At 36.5% G+C, this 22034-nt stretch overlaps 1 protein-coding gene across 3 annotated transcripts in view; it reads right to left on the bottom strand.

Annotated features, from left to right (window-relative positions):
• Nucleotides 1-289: 289 nt before the first annotated feature.
• TAF4B (TATA-box binding protein associated factor 4b) overlaps nucleotides 290-22034 on the bottom strand; it is a 126073-nt gene continuing 104328 nt past the window's right edge. The window contains exon 14 of one of the 3 annotated variants that reach the window (XM_025886782.2): nucleotides 290-3310. In XM_025886782.2, the coding sequence (XP_025742567.1) occupies nucleotides 3143-3310 (168 nt within the window). In that variant the 3' untranslated portion in view covers nucleotides 290-3142. The remainder of the gene's footprint in view (nucleotides 3311-22034) is intronic. The other 2 variants (XM_025886779.2, XM_073898387.1) reach the window with 2 other exon arrangements.

Raw genomic sequence — 22034 nt, forward strand, 5'->3', positions numbered from 1 at the left:
GGCAAAGAAATTCTACTGAGGACCAATTTTCAACTTGTGAAACAACTTCAGTAAAAAAACAAATGCACCAATGCAATACAACTGAAATGTATATGAAAATACTCAGAAATGGTTAAAAAGTCAGAGAAAAAGATACTGATACCATATGTAAATCATGCCCATTTGAAAAAAAAAAAAAGTCCTTTCACAGTTTAGGGAGGAGTATGAAAGTACCTGAAAAGATAACAGTGCTAACAACAATAAAATAAAAACTAGCTACCAGGTTGTATATAAACATATGACATATTATACTTTTATTTCATGCAGAATCACTGAGTCTTGTTGAGGTCAGACTTTTAAAAACACAAGTTGGTTCATTATACAACTAAGGATAGAGATAAAATCCAACTTAATCAGCCTGAGATCTTGGTTCCATATTTTTCTAAATATGCCCTAACATTACTTGTGTTCTTTGCTGCAACTATGACATAATTAGTAAAAGTGGCCTTAATTCTAAATAAAGTTTTGCCAAAATTCTAACGAAACAAAATTTACCTCAAATGCAGGTTTTAAGAAATATAGGCTTTAAAAGAATGTTAAAATGTTAAATGTTGCTCTTTTTTTAGGAGAAGGATCTTGGATCTTAAAGATACTCAAGAGGAAACAATTTAAAAGGTCAGTCACATTAAAAGTAAATGGATGAAATATGGGTGAATTTTATATATAAAATATACCTCACTAAAGTTGCTTAAAAAAAAAAGGTAAGAGAATTTCCAGTACTTTACTCTTACTGATCATCACCCAAGATAAATATTGAAGGCAGAGGGTCACCAACTTCAGTACTTAAAAGGTTCAGACAAGGGAAGGTAAACTTACGCCATATCTAAAGTGAATAGGCACTGGGTGGTTCCAGTGGATTACCATACACAAGGATATACGTAATGATTCCAAATCTTCTGATTTTTCAAAAGAAGTGGAAATATAGATTTTTGTAAATTAAAACATGAGCAACACTGTATGAGTCACAGAGAATGCATTTATAGATCAAATCTACCCCAAGGCCACCATTTTGCAAATTGAGCGGAAGAATACTTTGGATGCACTGTATTTGTTCTTTCCTGGGTAAGATATATCTCATGACACAAAGTTTAAAAATATATATTAAAAATAAATTTTGAAAAAGAATACTTGAACAAGAAAACCCTAGTGGGCCAAGAAAAGCTTTTGTAATGAATATGCTTAGCTTTCTTTGTGAGTCAAATAGCATGCAAATTCACGATTCCAAAGAAAGTGATATAGTAACTTGGATTTGAAGTTAGGTTCTGGAACCCAAATGCACTCCAAAGTAAGTAACAATCAGAGCCAAGAAAGATCCACTGCCCAGGCCCAGCTGCGGGGGCTTACTACTAAAGATACTGGTTTTCAAAGTCAGGGACTGAGCAAAGTTATTCTTATAATAAAATAATTATTTTAATGAAGTATTTGAAATAATTTTAAACATCTGATCAATAAGATTATACACAAATATGGGAATATGCTGCACTTTACAAAAAAATAAAGCTAAGCATTTAAATATACAAAAACAACTTTAGGTATAGATCTCTTCTGAAAGTGTTCTTTTAACATATACATAATTTATAGCATTTTACATAATAACTTGCCTGAAACAAAAAGATGTGGCCAATTCAACATTTACTACCGTATAGAACATGGCTGTAACAGTCCCGATGGGAAGAAGAGGATGAGGAGTAACATACTGGAGGTGTGTTTTTTCCCCTGAATTCTTTTCCTAAAAAGCAGCTTTCTTGTTTTGTTTTGTTTTGTTTTTTTAAAAAAAACCTTCCTGGAGGATTTACTGGTTCTTTCTGTATGCAATTCTAAATACAGCTATTACTTTTCACAGCTACATGCCACAAAGGTGGAATTAAAAAAAAAAAAGAGGGTTTGCTTTACAAAACATCAGCTTCCTCCTCAGATGAATATATATATATATTTCACATATATATATAACATGCTTCTCATAATACATTTAAAGACAAGATCTCCGACAACGAGATGCTGACATTACCGTTTGAGTACTGAATCCAAAATGGAGTCCTACTGTTAAAAATTTCTAGTCATCAATTAGGATTTTTTAAATGCAACAAGATGCTTAAAACTTGCAGTAACAAAAAAAAATTTACAAAACCATCCTTAAGATTTAAAACAATACCCAAAACAAAACAAAAAAATAACTTCTTCCTTTTGAAATACTGCAAATTTGAAAATGTTTGATACATTTTCCTTTTTGGTTGGACTGTCATTTTGTCCTGTCAGCGAAACCTGTACCAGCTGCTCTAGAGTTCCAATCTCACCCCCGGAATAGAAGGTGCATGTGCAGCACACTTCCTGCTCTGGGATTCATTCCATTTTCACTCCCCTTTCTCAGGTGGAATGCAATGCCCCTTCATTCCTTCCAGTACTTCCCACCTTTTCCAGTTTTCAGTGAGGTATATCAGCAGCTCCCATTTTACAGTTTCCCTGACAAGGATGTCCCCTTACTCGGTATCAGAAGCAGCATACGGTGATGAGCCACAGAACAGCAACCTTAGGCACAAACTATCCCCATCTGCCTCAGTTTTGACAACATCGGGATGCAGCTGACCAAAGTCACCACAGACCCTACTCTGTGGCTCACCATCTGCAACTACAGAAGGTGATTGTCACAATTAGCTAGGCAACTTCTGATCCCAGCCCAGAAAACCCAACACCTTGAGACAGGTTCCTTAGAGGATGAAATAACAGTTTGTTTGGTAAATAGTGACTCTTCCTTTCTTTCCCCTGCATCTTAATGCTGGCTGTATTAGGGAAATCACCTCACTTGTTAATAGTTTGGCAAATGAAGCAGTGGTACCAAACAGGGCCTTAACTTGTAATTAAATGCACAGGTAGGCAGAAGCCTACGTCTGTATAAACTGTATTTCATTAACCAATTTCCAGAAGACAAAGTTGAATTCTAGTCCTTAAGAACCCCATAAGATTTAATAAAAGTTTATAACTGTAAACAGTGGTCTTCCCTATTGGTGATTATTTTCCAGAAACTGAAATTTCAGGAGAGTGCAACAATGCTCTTTATGTCTTCTTTGGCAGTAAACAGCAAGGATCTGGATGGAGAGTGCAGTGGTCACTTCAGAAGGGCAAGGTATAGAGCTCGAGAATACCTCATCTCTCTTTCCTGTTCCATACAGAATATCAAGTCCCTGAGACAGATTCTTGTGATTCTTGGACGAAGCAACTGTTTGGTGGCTGTCAGACCAGATGTCCCAGAAGCAAGAAGATTGTCTTTTAAGCCCTAAACAGAATAAACAGAGAAAACAGTTTGAAGTAAGCAATCTTTCATAAAGAGAAAAACTGTCTTCAGAATGGAAGAGCTCACTAGCTACTGAGCTGGTGCTGGAGAGAATATAATGATGCAGCAGGCTCAACCCTGTCCCCCAGCGGCCCCATCTCCTGGGGGAGGCCAACTGCCACCACGCTAGTTCATGACCTCATTCATTCTCTCTCTCTCACCTGGACCATGGCGACAGCCTCTTAACTGATTTCTCCACTTCCAGGCTCGACTTCACTCCATTCTTTGCTGTGCACTGAAGGCCAGACTTTCCTCTTTCAAGTTCTTAGACAAAACTTTTGGGAGTGATGGCTGTGAACATTATTTCAATTGTGGTGATGACTTCATAGGTCTGTGTAAAAACCTATCAGACTGTATACTTTAAAGGTGTACAGTCTTTTGTATATCAATTATAAAAATAAAAGAAAAAACCTTACATGGTTCATATCCCATCATTCTGTGGTTCAAAAATCTTCGATGGCTCACTGCTATCCACAGTAGCTATGTGAGCACTTGTTATATTGACAGCTATGTGAATCACCTCCCACACACGATCCCTTTTCTTTCATTTAACATTGCAGCAAGTTACATGGATGCTGTCTCCATTTATCAAATGAGAAAACTGTGCTTTAGACAGATTATGCAACCGGTTCAAAGTCACACAGCAAAACTGAACTGTGACTCAATTTCTAATTGGATCTGAAGTGAGCGCTCTTAGTCACTGTACTCTATTATCTACCAAATCAGGTACAAATTCATCACCTGGCTTCCCTACAGGCTCACTTCCCACTGTTCCTTTACAAAGCATCTTAACTCTGGCCAATAGATAAAGATAAGCAAAAGGCCATTCCAGACCAATCTGCTCATCTTTTAAGACCCATTTTAAATGGGTCTACTTGCCGCCCCCACCAAAGGAATTCTCACTGTAGCAATTACCTTACATAGTATTACAGTAATTTGTATATGCTACCACCACTACTACATACCCACTAGATCATAAGCTTTTTGAAGACAGGGACTATCAACCAATGTGGGTTCTAAATGCCATTCAAAAATGAATGAAACCCAATATGCCTATACTAAGACAGTTTTCTAAAGATCAGTGTCTACACAATTGTATTAAAACAAAAAAGATTGGAAAGAGAAATGAAAAATACAGAATTTTCAAAGCATAATCTTTATTTATTTTTTATTAATTTTTTCAAAGGATAATTTTTAAAAACTTTATTTATTTGGCAGAGAGTGAGAGTGAGTGAGTGAGTGCACGCACAAGCAAGGGGAACAGCAGGCAGAGAGAGAGGGAGAAGCAGATTCCCCACTGAGCAGGGAGCCCCATGTGGGGCTCAATCCCAGGACCCTGGGATCATGACCTAAGCCAAAGGCAGACATTTAGCCAACTGAGCCACCCAGGCGCCCCTTCTCATTCTTTTTTAAAACCATACTTTGTTTCCAAAAACATCTTGATAGGGTTGGTAACCCTCCTTTCACCCTCCGAAAGACTTATATAAGAAAATTAATTTACCTAACATAGGAAGCAAATCTTCTGGTTCTATAAATATCCTTTTATAACTATCAAATTTTAATTATTCCCTCTACATTTCTGTTTTGTTTTGCTTTGTTTTGATGGAGAAACCAATCCTTTTTTTTTTTAAGATTTTATTTATTTATTTGACAGAGAGAGACACAGCGAGAGAGGGAACACAAGCAGGGGGAGTGGAGATGGAGAAGCAGGCTTCCCGCTGAGCAGAGAAACCAATGTGGGGCTTGATCCCAGGATCCTGGGATCATGACCTCAGCCAAAGGCAGATGCTTAATGACTGAGCCACCCAGGCGCCCCAAAAGCAATTCTTTTTAAGGTCTCCAATAACACTATGGTCAAAACAAGTCAAGTCAATTCCATGCATGTTCACAAAACGACTGAGGGGCACTTTATCTGATGGTCAAATAAAATTTCCTTGAAAGATGTTTTGCAATTTTGGGGGAATATGATATCACAATCACATTTCTATACTCATTATGGTAAACTTGGCTCAAAAGGGTCCATGGAACAAATTATGGAAAGTCCACATTTTTAAGAAAGGACAAAAACATTACTCTCGGCTGCACAATTGCCTGGCTACTTATCCGGGGAGCCCATCTATGGTATAGAGCCAGTCTCTCACCACTTCTGCAAGGTTCTTAGTAATGAATGCAGTTTGTACAAATACAAGTGTCAGCCTCTATAGCACGTCAGTCATGCACTAGCACATTCCTCTTCCCTGTTAACGTTACCACTTAAGAGGTAGTATAACGTAGATATAATCTTAACTGCTGTAATTATCACCATCACAATATTTTCGTAAGATTTTTGCAGAATGGGGATGCCTGGGTGGCTCAGTCAGTTAAGCATCTACCTTCAGTTCAGGTCATGATCCTGGGGTGCTGGGATCAAGCCCCACATCGGGGACTTGCTCAGCAGGAAGCCTGCTTCTCCCTCTGCCTGCTGGTCCCCCTGCTTATGAGTGGTCTCTCTCTCTTTTTCTCACAAATAAATAAAAATCTTTAATAAAAAAGATTTTTGCAGAATGGACCAGACAACTCAGCTTTGGAAAACTGGATAAAAAACAAACATTAGGAAGAGAGTCAATAAAACACATCATGGGCAGTGAGTGGAAATTTTGTTGTATATAGGAATTACCTGTTTAAAACTATAGTACATTTATTTTATTTCTAAACTATAGTACACTTAAATAGAGGCACTTTTCTTAGCCAAAAATTAGATACAATATGCTAAAGCTAAATCGATAGTTGTTTATAACTAAGTACTAAGAGTTTGCCTAAAATCAGTCATTTAGTGTTTTATACGAATTTTGAAATTAAATGGATAGCTGGATACACTATGTCTTGGCAATTCCACCTCTATGTAAATACCCAGAACTATATCATACGTTCACCAAAAGACATGTATGAGAATGTTTAGCACTTTTATTCATAATGGCCCTAAACAAGAAACAATCCAAATGCCCATTTAGAATAGGTAAGTTGTGGAATATTTATACAAGTGGAATACTACACAGCAGTAACAAACTGAGTAACATGGATGAATATAACAAAAATGTTAAATGAAAGGATCCAGATGTAAAGGAATACATACAGTTTGATTTCACTTCTATAAAGTTCATAGCCACAGAAGTCAGGACAACGATTCCCCTTGGGGCAGAGGAGAAGTGCCCAGGAGGAGATAGGAGAGGGTTATCTGGGGTTCTGGTGATGTTCTCTGTGTTGATTGGAGTATTGTCTACATGAGTGTGCTTGTACTGTGAAAATTCAGTGAGCTTTGATTTGTGTGCTTTTCTGCATCAGTATTATACTTTAATAAAAAAACTACAATGCTCCCCCAAACCCATAATAACCCTTGTCTAGGTAGGAAATAAAAAAGGGAGCAAAGAGGGAAAAAGAGGAAAGGAAGTAAGAAAAAAATGTTAAACAGAAAAAAATTAAAGAAACAGAATCATCTGGGTAAAGAACAAAGGGGTCACAGTTCATGTTTGTCATGTGACAAGCCTAAAGGATTCAGGAGAAAGAGCGTATTACAGCTGCCAGCACGGGGTTGAAGAGAAGGTCATTCCAACAGGATGTAGCAAAAGGCCTGAGGCAATGTTATAAATGAAACAAACCCCAAGGGACATTCAGTAACCCAACAGAAATGTCTTTCATAATTCACAACTTTACAAAGGTGATAGCATCCTCTTCACCCAAATAGTGACACACTTAAAGTCAATCTTTCTTGAACATGGATACAAACATATAGCATTTTTATTCCTATGCTTATGGTCTGGGGATACCTACAGTCTGACTTGTCAGTTTCACAATGACCTGGCCAGAATAATCAGCTACCTCTCAGTTATCCATGGTTAAGACAGTGGATAATGTATGGCTAACTTAAAACCATAAAAACTCAAACCTGCCTTTTCACCATCAGCTTTAATTTTCTCCCGCTTCACCAAGTCCCTTTTCCAAAGTTTTCCAGGGCTGGTATCTGGTCACATTACACTATCAATGCCAAGAACCATTAATGTGGTTAAGAGACCAAAATTTGTATATAAAAAAAAAAAGACCCTGTGACAATGTACTATTTATTTCTGAAATAGGATGTTTCCCCAATCATCTTTCTACATGAGGATATTCTTTAACTTGGATTCTTCACCTGAAGGAAGCAGGTAAAATGGAAGAGAAAGGTCAAAGAAGGTGAAAGAAATAATTCACTTACCAAGTGCACAACGAATGTTCTTAAAATCATGATCAGACCTAATGTTCACATACTCTGCTAGGTCGATTAAGTTAGCCTTCACTACTTTATTCAACTGCATCACTAAACAAAGTTTCTTACTTTTATTTTGAGGAATTGTTCTCCTCTAATAAGAAAAAACTGAACACCATAAGTTACCGATTTCAGAGAAATAACGTTTTAAGAATAACACTAATTAAAAATAACCAGTTATCCAAACTTTTATTCCCTCAAGTTAATGGAATGGGTGCTTGAAGTAAAACCTTTAAAAGTCTGTCTACTGGGGTGCCTGGGTGGCTCAGTTGGTTAAGCGACTGCCTTCGGCTCAGGTCATGATCCTGGAGTCCCGGGATCGAGTCCCACATCGGGCTCCCTGCTCAGCAGGGAGTCTGCTTCTCCCTCTGACCCTCTTCCCTCTCGTGCTCTCTATCTCTCATTCTCTCTCTCTCAAATAAATAAAATCTTAAAAAAAATAAAAATAAAAGTCTGTCTACTTCTTTTTCCACATTTCCTTAAATTCTATTACTGCTATACTAACTGAAAAGCAAAAATAATGTCGTTATGAGCCCAGGGGCTTCATGAATCCTGCTAAAGTTCTCAGTGACTTCGTATGGGCTTCTGTTTCTAAAAGCTACCATCCATGGCAACTTAGCTTCATGGTAGCTCACACGCTGATACGGTTTAAAAGTTACGTGGGTTACTGGGCAGCTACTATGGGCAAGGAACTGTGCTAGGCAGCGTAAGATATGCAGGAGGACTGAACATCGGTGAGCACCAGGTGTCTCCTCCATAAGCAACCACAGACAAATTACTTAAGTTCTCTGTGCCTCAGTTTCCTAATCTGCAAAATAGACAGTAACAGTAATTATCTCATAGGGTTGTTTTGAGGATTAAATGAGAACATTACCTGGCACACAATAGCCTTCTTATAATAAATTAAATTATATTAAATTAATTAGTTGGGAGGCTTGAAGGTTTATAAACAGGAAATAGTGTAATTCTAGTTCCAGATCTTTTCTGATACCCCTAGTTAAAACTAATAATAAACTTCCTGCCCATGTCCTATTCTGTTAAGTCCTAACTAACTTAATTTCTCCTGCCACATTTACTTTGTTCCTTCCAGTGAAATCTTTGAGTTTTAGTGGAGCTCTGAATGCCTAAAGCTAAAAAGTAGACTAATGGGCATTTCAGACATGTGGCAGGTGGAGAAAGGATATATCCCAGGACAGGAAGTTTTTCTTTGGCTCCTCCAATCAAATACTGGAGGAGCTTGATGCTTTACAGACCCAACCAAGCTTATCAATACCGTTTCTAGAAGCTAACATCAACTTCTTCCATTCTATTCCCTGGATCAGAAGACTAACAAAACACAAATGTGTCCCTGAATCTTAATAATTAACTAGAAAGAAAAATTGGGCGTTTTTAATAGAGGCAAAAATTCATTACATTTTCAGGCTCTGCACCTGATTTTATCCTAACCCCATGTACCACGGCAGCTCTTAAGTGAGGACTCAATTCTTAAAACTTTAGGGAGGAAACAAGAAATAGACATGGGAACAGGGGGTACAATGAAGACTGGCTCCAGGGGAAAAAAAAAATCAAGTATCTTCTAAGTCCTGGGCGCAAGAATAAATAAAAGGATCCTGGATGCTGGCCTTGTGTTAAGAAGAACACTAAAAGTCTATATTCGAAAGACCTGAGCTTCTAGGCCTTAAGGGCAGCACAGAGAAAAAAAGGTACCGAGCTTCAGGATTGAGCGCCCTCTGCTGGTCAACAAGAAGAACTTTTGAAGCAACAGAGCTGCTTTTATCACCGTTTTATTCCTTTTGAGTTACTTCAGAATATTGACAACCCTACATGTTATCTTCTGCCCTAGAATTTTGTTACTTCTACATATCCATGTTTCAACAGTCTTTTATAGAAATAATATGTTTAAACAGACTGATGTGACATGTAATCATGGGCTTTGAGTTCTATTTCTAGTTGTGTCATTAGGAGAGATATATAAACATAGGTCTGGTTCTTCTGTGCTAATGACAAGCCCCCTCCTTTATCTCCAAAAGAATGCTTTCTTAAAATCCCCAGACCTCATTGTTTAATTTCCTAATGAAGTCTCCAACTTAATGTATCCGAAATTCCTCATATTTCAAACCATTACTCCTCTTTTCTCCTCTTCTTACTTATTTAAAGGAACAGTAATACCATTCACCTCCAGTGCCGAAGACCGAAAATTGGGTGTCATCCTCAACCCTTTCTTCCTCTATATTCCATCTGTCACTTATCAGTTCTACCTCTTAACGATTTCCAAATCATCTGCTTCTTTCTATTATCTTTCGCCTAGGTTACCTCAACAACCTTAAGCAACTTCCTTAGTTCCACTATTATTATTGCTCACACTGGAGTGGGAATGATCTTTCTAAAATAATAATCAGATAACACTGTTTTCCTGTTCAAAATGCTCCAATAGCTAAAAATCTATAGGACCCAGTCCAAGCATCCAAGCATGACATGAGCATACCAAAGCCTCTCTCCAGTCTCATCTCTCATTTCTCTCTTCCTGTCCCAAACTACCGAGCATGCCAGAGTATTTTTTCCCTCTTTGCTCCAAGACAGGTAGTTCTCTCCTCCTGAACTCAATCTCTCTGTCCCATCCTTGTATCACATCACCTTACTAAGTTATTTAAAACTCAGTACCTGTTTCCCCAGTGCTACAAATCCAAACTTACCCCAGGTCTGGACCAGGTACAAGTCCTGTGTACTTCAGTAGTACTCTGAATTTCATTCTACTGTCACATGCATTCAGAACAATGTAGCTACCTCTTTAATTTTCTTACTAGCTAGAAGGGAAGGATTTTGGAGCTGTGAATATTTTATACAGCGTTTTAGCACTTAGCTGTTATCCATTCAACGTTGTAGTATGATTATGTGTCTAGTATCACCCAATAACATCACTTATGTGAATTAACAATGAAAATGAGCCATATTATGGCTTTATAATCAATATCCTGCTGTCATTCTTAGCTTTAAGCCAAATAAATCTGGGAGAAAATGTGAAGTCCTTTGATGGCTTGTTCCAGCCTTCTAACAACTTATCTCACCCACTCATCCCCACCAAGCTGCTACCAGATGAATTTGCTCAAAAGGTTGTTTTTTGGTCACTCTTTCCAAAAAGAAAATACTTCCACCAAATAATACAATACACAAGAACAGTAGATTACCAAATAAACAGTCAAACTCTGAAATGTAGTAACTTTCCTTTTAACACTACAGTTATTTTCTTTAACCTTTAATTAAGACACTTACAAAGACCTCTGAAAACTTAAACCATGTCCAAAGATAAATTTTACCTATTGCTTTATGAAAACTTCAAAGGACTGCCAATTTACTTTTTTTTCCTTTCAGCTTTGATCTTATCCTTGGAAGACCTTAATGTTAAGAAAAGCTACTATAATATCAGTAAAGGTTGTTGTGCCTCACAACTAAAGGTAAATTTACCAATATATTTCAGTACTAATAGTAGCTTTATTTAAAACTCTGGTAATTCTAGAGTTGGTAAGTTGCACAGGACTGATGGAAAATGATATTACAAAGAAATATGAATTTACAGGAAAAATAAAAGAGCACTACAAGTGGTAGTAAATAAAAACTATTTTTATTTTCATAAACTCTTAAAAGATTATGACCGAGTAATGACAATGTACTAGAGTTAAAAACATATGTAGAAGTAAAAAGGTGATAACAATAGCACAAAGGATGAGAGGGACTTGTGTAATAGAATTATACAGTTAAAAGGTTTTTACATCTTATGTGACGTGGTATTAATTCAAGGTTGAGTGTAGTCAGTTAAGGATACCTACTATGCCTGTTAACGATATATACAACAACCATTAGAAAAATAAAAGAGGCATATAGTTAAAAGTCAACAGAGGATATAGAACATCACATTAAATACTACATAATTAACTCAAAAGATGACTGGAGAGGAGAAACAAAATAACATAGGGGACAAACAGAAAATAAATGGCCAGATGATAGATCCAAATTCAATCACAGTGAAATTATATTAAATGTAAATGGACTAAACACTCCAAATACATTTTCAGACTGGACACAAATCGCAAACTCAATTAATTATATGCTATTCATAAGAGACCAGCTTTAAATAAAGACACAGATAGGCTGGAAGTAAAAGGAAAGAACAAGATAAACCACCCAAATACTAAGGATAATAGTATTTGGTGTAGCTATAATAATATTAAACAAAGTAAGACTTTAAGACAAGAAATATTACTAGAAATGAGAATAATTTCACAATGACAAAAGGGGGAAATTCATCTGAAAGACATAATGTGTTTATGCCAAATAACAGACTATCAAATAAAAGAAGCAAAGATTGATAAACAGAAACAGACAAATGTATAATACAGTTAGGAAAAGAAAACAACTTACAAACCTCTCTCAGTAACCCATGGAACAAGCAGCCAAGGAAAAATTGGTAAGGATGTAGAAGACTTATAAGACACTTCACTCAATACTAAAGCACACACATTCTTCTCAAGTGCACAGAGAATATTCCCTAAGATATACCATATGCTAAGACAGGTCTCAATAAATTTAAAAGGACTGAAATCATAGAATATGTTCTCTAACCATTATGAAAACACCAAATATTTGAAATTAAACAACACACTTCTAAACAGTCTGTATTTCAAAGAAGATACAAAAAAAGCAAATTAGGAAATATTTTTTAACTTAACGATAATAAGAACACAACATGTCCCATATATCAGAGCTTTTCTGCTTTGGCTTCATTCCCACAAACTAACAGAAATTTATAACATTAAACGTTTATATTAGAATAAAAGAGTATACCCAACCTTCACCTCAACTGAAAAGCTGGAAAAAGAAAATACTAAACTCAATGGAGTAGAAGAAAGGAAATAAATAGGAGTGGAAATCAATGACATAGGAAATAAACATTTTTTAAAAAAGAAAGTCATGTTCGTTTTTGGAAAAGATTAATAAAATGTATGAACCCTTATCTAGACTGATCAGGAAGAAAACACACAAATGATCAATATCAGGAATGAAAGAAAAGAAAACATTACCACAGACGTTAAAAGATAACAGCGAGATACAAAGAATAATTTTATGTGAATGTCTTCAACAACTTAGATGAATGCAAAAATTCTTTAAGAAACACAAGTTTCAAATACACACACAAAAAGAGAAAATCTAGTATTGAGTTTTCCTCACATTGAGAACTCCTGGTTCGGGTGGCTTCATTGGTAAATTCTATCACACATTTAAGGACGAAATAAGACCTATCTTAGACACTTAAACATTTAAAAACACTTTTAAAAAAAGGAGGAAGAAAGAACACTGGCATAACTCAAACCAAAACTAACAAGGACAATACAACAAACTGAAATTATAGACCAATATCATTCATGAACACAGATGCAAAAATACTAAGACAAAATGAATGAAAAGCAAACAGAATCCAGCAGCATGTATAATCAATTTTATATTGTGACCAACTGGGATTTATCCCAGGATTAAAAAGCTGGCTAAAATTTAAAAATAAATACAAATTACCAAATTAAGAGAATAAAGGAGAAAACTCATATGATAATCAGATAAATTCAGATAAGCTTTGGCCAAATTCCACACCCACCATCTCAGTCAACTAGAAGAATTTCCTCTATGAAAAACCTACAGCCAAAATCATACTTAAAGGTTAAATACTGAGTGCTTTCTCACTAAGATCAGAAACAGGCAAGGATGTCCACTCTCACCACTTCTATTCAACACAGTACTGGGGATGTTAGCTAGTGTTCTAAGGCAAGAAAAAATAAATGAAAAGCACAAAGACCGGAAAGAAAGAAGTACTCTATTTTGATTTGTAAACATGATTGTTTAGCGGGGCGCCTGGGTGGCTCAGTCGTTAAGCGTCTGCCTTCGGCTCGGGTCATGATCCCAGAGTCCTGGGGTCGAGCCCCACATCGGGCTCCCTGCTCGGCGGGAAGCCTGCTTCTCCCTCTCCCACTCCCCCTGCTTGTGTTCCCTCTTTTGCTGTGTTTCTCTGTCAAATAAATAAATAAAAATCTTAAAAAAAAAAACCAAACATGATTGTTTAGCAAATCTTTAGGAATTTACACCAAAAACCACCAGAACAATTAAGTAAATTTAGCATGTTGGAGGATACAAGATTTGCTATATTAGCAACAAACTGGGAAGTATATAATTTTAAAAATACCATTTCAATAGCATCAAGAAAATAGTATCTACGTATACACATAATTAAAGACATGGAAGACTTCTAAATAGAAAGCTAAAACACTGCAGAGAGAAATTAAAGATGACAGAAATAAATGTAAGGATATACAAAACTCATATTGCCTCAATACTGTTAAGATGTCAGTTCTTTGCAAACTGATCTATGCATTTAATGCTATTTTGTAAGAATGACAAGATGATTCTGAAATTCATATGAAAACGCAAAGGACCTAAAATTACCAAAAACACTCTTGAAAAAGGACAAAGTTGGAGGATTTCAACTATCGGATTTCAAAATTATTACAGTAAGCAAGAGACTATGGTATTGGCATAAGTATAGAAAAAGAGATCAACAGAATAAAGTATGAATATGTACTTCTACATACACAGTTAACTGATTTTAAATATAAGTCATGATAAATGGAGTCTTTTCAATAAATGGGATAGAGTAACAAGACATCTGTATATAAAAAAAATTAGCCTCAACCCCTAATTTCAGATCAGTCATAAAAATTAAATTAGGAAGATCAAACACTTAAAATATAAGAAGATCAAACACTTAAAATGTAAAATATAAAGCTTCTAAGAAAAAAAATCTTCAAAATTATGGGTACACAAAATTTTTTTAGGATATAGAAAGCAGTAACTATAAAAGAAAAAAATGATAAATTACACTTCAAAGTTAAAACCTTCTGTTCTTCCAAAAGACACCATCATGAAAATAAAAGTACACTGCTAAAGGGAACATGAAATGGCACAACCACTTGAAAAACAGTTTAAAGTTCCTTATAAAATTAAACATACATCTATCTTACGATTCAACAGTTGCACTCCTAGGTATTTATCTAAGAGAAATGAAAACATATGTCCACAAAATGACTTTTACAGGGATGTTGATAGCAGCTTTATTTGTACTTGCCAAAAATTAGAAAGAGCCCAAGTGTCCAATGAATAAACAAATTATGGAGCATTCATAAAATGGAATACTACTCAGCACTAAAAAGGAATGTACTACTGACATTGGTGCAATGTGAATAAATCTCAAAAACATATATGCAGAGTGAAATTTTAAAAACAAAAAAGTACAATGCCATTTGATTTCCAATTACACAAAATTCTAAAACAGGCAAGACTAAGCTATGGTAACAGAGATTAGATCAGTAACTGTGGAGTAAAAGGTTGGATGGCAGTGGTAATGATTGAAAAAGCATGACAGATTTCTAGGGTCACAGAAATGTTTTGTATCTTGATTTGGGATGGTGGTTATAATTAAAACCAGCACATCTTATTGTTACAACTTGATCTTAAAACCAAGTGCAAAGTTCCTTTGAAGTTTTAAAAGCCATTCCCTCCTGGAGGCCTCCTAGAGGAACACGGTTACTTTTCTCTACTGTCTGGTGTACTTTAGTATAAAAGTTTGAGAGGCACTGTGATGTCAGAATTCTATACTCACAAATATTATGACAGGTACAGAGAATGTAGACAAAGAAATGTTTATTCCAACATTATATGGAAAGGTGTTTGTAAATAAAAAAGTTACCTAGAAGGTATTGTAAGATTCCAGAATATATTCAACTCAAGAGATTATAAGTATTATTGAAGTGCTTGAAAAATTTAAGTGTCAGCATTTCTCAAAGGGGGTGTTATTAGAATTCTGAGTAAGCTTGATTGGGTGGATCTGCCTCTCCTTTGCATAATGTTTAGTATCACTGGCACCCTGCCACCAAATGCTAGTAGCACAGTCCCAACTCTTGAGTCACTCTGTCAGAACAACAATACTCCACAAATTTCCAAGCACTCCACAGGAGTAGGTACTGCCCCCTGTTGAGAATCACTAGTTTACAAGCTAATGGCCAAAAGCATATGTAAGCAGCATGAAAAATAATCCAGTTAATCTACCATACCATTTTAATTCAAAAGCTGATAATTTAACTAATGACTACCTTTACTTAATCTTCAAAAGAAAAAAGTCCATGCTTTTATGTGCTATATATAAGACCAACTTGGCAGGATAAAGAACAACTGATTTTGCTGAAATCTCTAATTAGGGAAACCAAATACAACCACTGACAACACTGTCAATAGCAACAAACTGTAAGACAAGAAATAACATCAGAAACCAAACCACTAAATGGAGTGATAAATCCAGAAGATGATTTATCATGGTCAGAACCCTACAAATGGCCCATGAATGTGCAACAACAGGTTTAGAAAAAAAAAATCAGGATACTTCCATGGTGTTTTTTGTGACAGAAAATTAGCAAAGATTCTAAGCTAAGTCAGGCAGATATTAACTAACTTGCTTTACGGTTTCAATATTCAAACTTGCCTTTCATGTTGCAATCAAAACACAACATAATCATTTAATGACAAGAAAGGTTTGTTAGGCTACTAGAATTTTATTGACATACGCAAATTCAAGAATAGACACTGAGAACAAGACTAAAGAATGGAAAGGGATATAAGGCCACCTACATGCCTGGTACTAAGAAGAAAATGAATTAAATGGCAGATGGTCCTATAACAAGAGACTGAATTAGTGATTAAAAAACTTCTCTCTGGGGACCTTGGGTGGCTCAGTCGGTTGGTTAAGTGTCTGACTCTTGATTTCAGCTCAGGTCATGATCTCAGGGTTGTGAGATCAAGGCCCTCGATGGGCTCTGTACTGGACGTGGAGCCTGCTTAAGATTCTCTCTGCCCCTCCTCTCCCCCCATGGAAGTTCTACTCAAATTGATCTATAAATTCAATGTAATCTGTATCAAAATTCTAGCCACCTTTTTTGCAGACATTGACAAAATGATCCTAAAATACACATGTAAATGAAAGGGACCCAGAATAGCCAAAACATCTTGAAAACAAAGAATCAAGTTGGAAAAATCACTTTCTGATTTCAAAACTTACTGTAAAGCTATAGTAATCAAGACACTGTGTTATTTGTATAAGGATAGAAAAGACACATAGATCAACAGAATAGAGAGTCCAGAAATAAACCCATACATCTACAATTAATTTATTTTCAACAAGGGTGTTAAGACTGTTCAATGGGAAAGGACAGTCTTTTCAAAAAATTGTGCCAGGACAACTGGATATCTACATGCAAAAGAATGAATATGAACCCATCTCACCCATACACAAAAATTAACTCAGAAAGGATCAAAGATGTAAATAAATACAAGAGCTAAAACTCTAACACTCTTAGATACAAATCCTGTAACACTGGGTTAGGAAATGCTTTCTTGGATATGACACCTAAAGCAAAAAAAAAGATGGACTGGACTTCATTTCTAGAAAGTAAACATACAAATGACCAATAGGGACATGAAAAGATGTCCAACATTATTAGTCATTAAAGAAATACAAAATAAAACCATAATGAGATACCACTTCACACCCACCAAAACCAAAAACAGACAATAACAACTGTTGACCATTATGTGGAGAAACTGGAACCCTCTTGCGATGCAAGTAAAATGGTACAGCTGCTACACAAGGTGGTTTGACTGTTCCTCAAAACGTCAAACACAAAGTTACCATATGACCCAGCAATTCCACTCCTAGGGATATACCCAAAAGAAATAAAACTTGAATATGAATGTTCATAAAAGCATTATTTGTAATAGCCAAGTATATAAACAATCAATCAGCTGATGAATGGATAAACAAAATGTGGCATATCCATACAAGTTATGGATAATGGAATATTATTCAGTCATAACTAGGAATGAAGTACTGATACATACTACAACATGGATGGACTTTGAAAACATCATGTGAAGTCAAAGAAGTTAGATGCAAAAGGCCACACATTATATAATTCCATTTATATGAATGCCCAGAATAGGCAAATCCATAAAGACAGAAAGCAGATCAGTGGTTGCTAGGGGCTGGGAGGCAGTGCCTACTGATGGCTGTGGAGATTCTTTTTGGAGTGATGAAAATGTTCTGTGATTAAATAATGGAGAGAGTTGCACAGCCATGGGAATATACTAAAAACTACTGAACTGTATACTTTAAAATGCTGAATTTTATGGTATGTGAATTATATCTGAAAGATTGGCACAGTCTGGTAAGTCAAATGAACATTTTGAAAGCAATTTATACTTACTGTGTTCAATACTCTATGGAATTCTTGGGAAAAATGCATAAACAGGAATTCAACAATATATTCTAAATGTTATCAGAACGTACTGTTGCAATATCTAAGGCAGATATATTCCTTTCCAAGTAAACCTGGTTTTCACTGGTAACATTTATTAACAACCTGAACATCTACTTTGGGAAAATTTCACAGAGAAATTAACTGTCATTTAAACTATGGAAAGATATGCTTAGCAAAGGAATTATCAACCACTTTTCCCATAAACATTAGTTTGTTGTTAATTAGCACTCATCTATCACTTTGGAAAACCCTCTAAGGCCTGATATTTATTATAGGCAGCCCTACATCACACAGGCAATTCTTGCTTTTCACAGTCACTAAAGTTGGAACCAAATAGCTGCATACAAGGCTGAAACAAAGAGCTACTAGTACATTAGGGAATAAGCATAACGGTGTAACTGGTCATGTGAGAATACCACAATTTAAGAAATCTGAGGACAGTAATACTAGTCTAAATGAAAGAAGCAGTATGCACATAGACACACTTTCAAAAACTGCTTCTTGGGAGCCTGACAACTTACAGGAATCATCTTAAGGTTTGATAAGTTAAAAAAAAAATCTCTCTTTGGGCGCCTGGGTGGCTCAGTTGGTTGGGCGACTGCCTTCGGCTCAGGTCATGATCCTGGAGTCACTGGATTGAGTCCCGCATCGGGCTCCCTGCTCGGCAGGGAGTCTGCTTCTCCCTCTGACCCTCCCCCCTCTCATGTGCTCTCTCTCTCATTCTCTCTCTCTCAAATAAATAAATAAAATCTTTAAAAAAAAATCTCTCTTAGCATAAGCCCATTATTATGCTAACTATAATTAAAGTGCTTTGAAGGGGGAAAAAAACACTCATAAAGCCTCAAATATTACATATAAAACACCATGTACACACTATTTTTGCCCTGGGAGGAATGGTGACCAAAATACTTAATGGAGCAGAGGAATGTAACAATAAAAATACTTGAGGAAAAGACATGAGAATCTTAAAGCTTCACCAACAACTCTTCACAGAGTTGTAATACTAATTTCCAGTTTATATTATACTAATTTCCAGTTTAACCACAAGTATCCATGGCCAACTGCTAAAAAGCCCACCATGCTAACAAGGTTCATCATTGGCGTCCTGTCATGCTCAGTTATAAGGCAGAATAGGCCAGACCAGTGTATATCCAGCACAACTGCCATAAAGGAAACTAACTTTTTTAGACTCTAAATTCCAAGCAAGATGAGACCTAGTTCTATTCTTACCACTGTACCTAGCACAGTTGGGTGACTGAATAAATGAATAAGTGAATACAAATGCCATTTCTTCCAAATAGAGAATAGAAAGGAGATTAACCAAAAGCTAAGAGATAACAAATGGCAATATGCTTTGAAAATAACAGGGGCGTCTAGGTGGCTCAGTTGGTTAACTGGCTGCATTCGACTCAGGTTGTGATCCCAGAGTGCTGGGATCAAGCCCCACGTTAGGTTCCCTGCTCAGTGGGGAGTCTGTTTCACCCTCTCCCTCTGCCCATCCCTGATCCTCCTCTCTCTTGCTCAGGCATCTCTCTCAAATAAATAAAATCTTAAAAAAAAAAAGGTTTTAAAATAACAATATCCAGTACCGATTGAGATGCTAATAAATACACACTTTCATTTACTGCTGGTAGAAATATAAACTAGTTCAATTTTGGTGGACAGCAATTAGCATTAAATATTTAAAAGGAATTTTAATAATAAATATCTCATTTGACCTTGCAACTCTGCTTCTGGAAAAAAAAACAACAACAAAATAAAACAAAACCCATGGGGGTTCAGTTGGTTAAGCATCTGCCTTTGGCTCAGGTCATGATCCCAGGGTCCTGGGATTGGATTGATTCCTGCACCGGGCTCCCTGCTCTGCGGGAGGCTACTTCTCCCTCTCCCTCTTCCTGCCACTCCCCCGGCTTATGCTCACTCGCTCTGTCAAATAAATAAATAAAATCTTAAAAACATGGTGAAAGATTTAAATATAAACACGCTCATACAACATTACATTGGAAACTAAAATATGTCCAACGAGAGATGGATAAATCATATTATGTCAATGAAATGTGTAGAAAAACATTTAAATGACATGGATAAGAGATACATATGATACCATTAAGTAAAAAAGTAGGCTGCCAATATTCCCATTCTGTATATTTTGTAAAAATGTGATAGGATGTGGATAACTTAATTTCCTTCTCTATATTTTCTATAATAAACATATATCTTGATGAAAATAAAAGTTTTAAATATAAAAATTGGTGATTTCTTTAAAAGTTCCTGTGTAAAGTGAATTTTTATCACCAATCTGAGAAATCAAAAGGTGTAAATGACGGGGACAAGAAAGGGACCCAGGAGGAGTTGAGAGAAAAGGATCCACTGGAAATAAAACAGAGAAAGCAGACAGAATAGATTCCAGACACTAAGTGAAAGAGGTAGGCTTTGGAGCTCCTGGTGAGGTCAACAGAGCAGAAAAAGTTTTGTGGAAGTGGGGACAGTCCTCATTTCAGGTCAAATGAGGTATATATTCCCTCTAAAATTCAAATGTGCCCCTTTCTTTGTGTGGGAGAAGTCAGCTAGATACAGCAGGTTTGGTGTTGTTGTTTTACCTTGGAAAAGGCACCTCAACATAATCCAAACCACTGGACTCCTAGAAGGTTCACCAAGATAACAGGCACCTGAATTTTTGTGGGAATTATCCTCACCCTCTGGCACGCATGTACCTTACCAAAATGTCAATAGGAATTGTTACATCCAGCTCACCAGATCAAACGAGCATGATATCAATATACTGGATCAGCATAATGTCCTGTGGGAGAGGCTTTCCAGGTCCTTGCAGACTACCTTAGGACAGAAAACTTGATATAGCCCTGAGATAAGCTAGTGGAGGTATACTGCTGACCCCACCAGTTGAAAGCAAACTAATTCTGATGGTTTTTACTAATAAGTACATAGGGAAAAAAGCATATGCCAGATCAAGATCTGCAAACTAAATGCTAGCGGTTGCACTGATTTGTTCCAGCAACGAAACCCCACCTGGAACATATGCAATTGAAGCCACCACCTGATTAAGTTTATGATAATGCACCACCATTCTCCAAGATCCATCTGCCTTCTTCAATGCCAAATAGATGAGCTGAATAGGGATGTGACAGGAATGAACACTTCTGCATCTTTCAAATTCTTAAGGGTAGTTCTGTAATCCCTCTAGGTAATAGCTGACTCCTTTGGTAGGTAGATAAAACTCTAGGGGCTTCCACCTGACTTTCCCTCACTTCCACAGGTCCGTGAACCAATGTGGGATCTCAGTTAGTTGTTGAATATGTCCACTCTAATTATGCATTCCAGGAATATGGAAATAACCACATTGGCCCCACTGTTATTTGGCTCTAAGCCAAAACTCCACTGACTGATAGAAAACAGTGGCGTTTGGGTGTTCTAGAACTCATTACATTCTGAGTCAACATTCAGCAATCCCCAAAAAGTCTAAATATTTCTCATTACCCAAAGTCCATTACTCTAGTAAATGGCCACAGGTTTTTTGTGGGGGAAGCCTAGAAGGAGATCAACAGCATAAATTCTGGCTGTATGGCAGGACCTGGCTTTCCCTTCATTTAAAGGTTGTTAGATCTGTGAACTGGCTTAAGTCCAGGGATAGGTTGAGGGGCTATAATCTCTTTATTGAGGTCATCCAAGTCATACTTCTGTTCCCCACGTCTAGGGCTCTTCTGTTTCTAGAAATCAATAATTCACAAGGTTTTCCATCTATTTCAGTTGGATACTATGATCAACTACCCCATGCCAAAGATCTCTGCAACTCAGACTTCTCTGATTTCTGACTGACTGATCACTGACCATTACAGTAACCACACCTCACCCTTTGTTTTTTTGCAATTAAGTGCCAGTATTTGTCTCTGTCACCTGGGATTCCACTACTCTTGATGAATTCAAGGATCCTAATTTGATGGCAATAGTTACCTTTCATTAATGG

The sequence above is a fragment of the Callorhinus ursinus genome, unplaced genomic scaffold (genome assembly GCF_003265705.2).
Source record: "Callorhinus ursinus isolate GAN/ISIS: 27379988/994484 unplaced genomic scaffold, GSC_fseal_2.0 scaffold11, whole genome shotgun sequence".
Taxonomy (NCBI): Eukaryota; Metazoa; Chordata; class Mammalia; order Carnivora; family Otariidae; genus Callorhinus; species Callorhinus ursinus.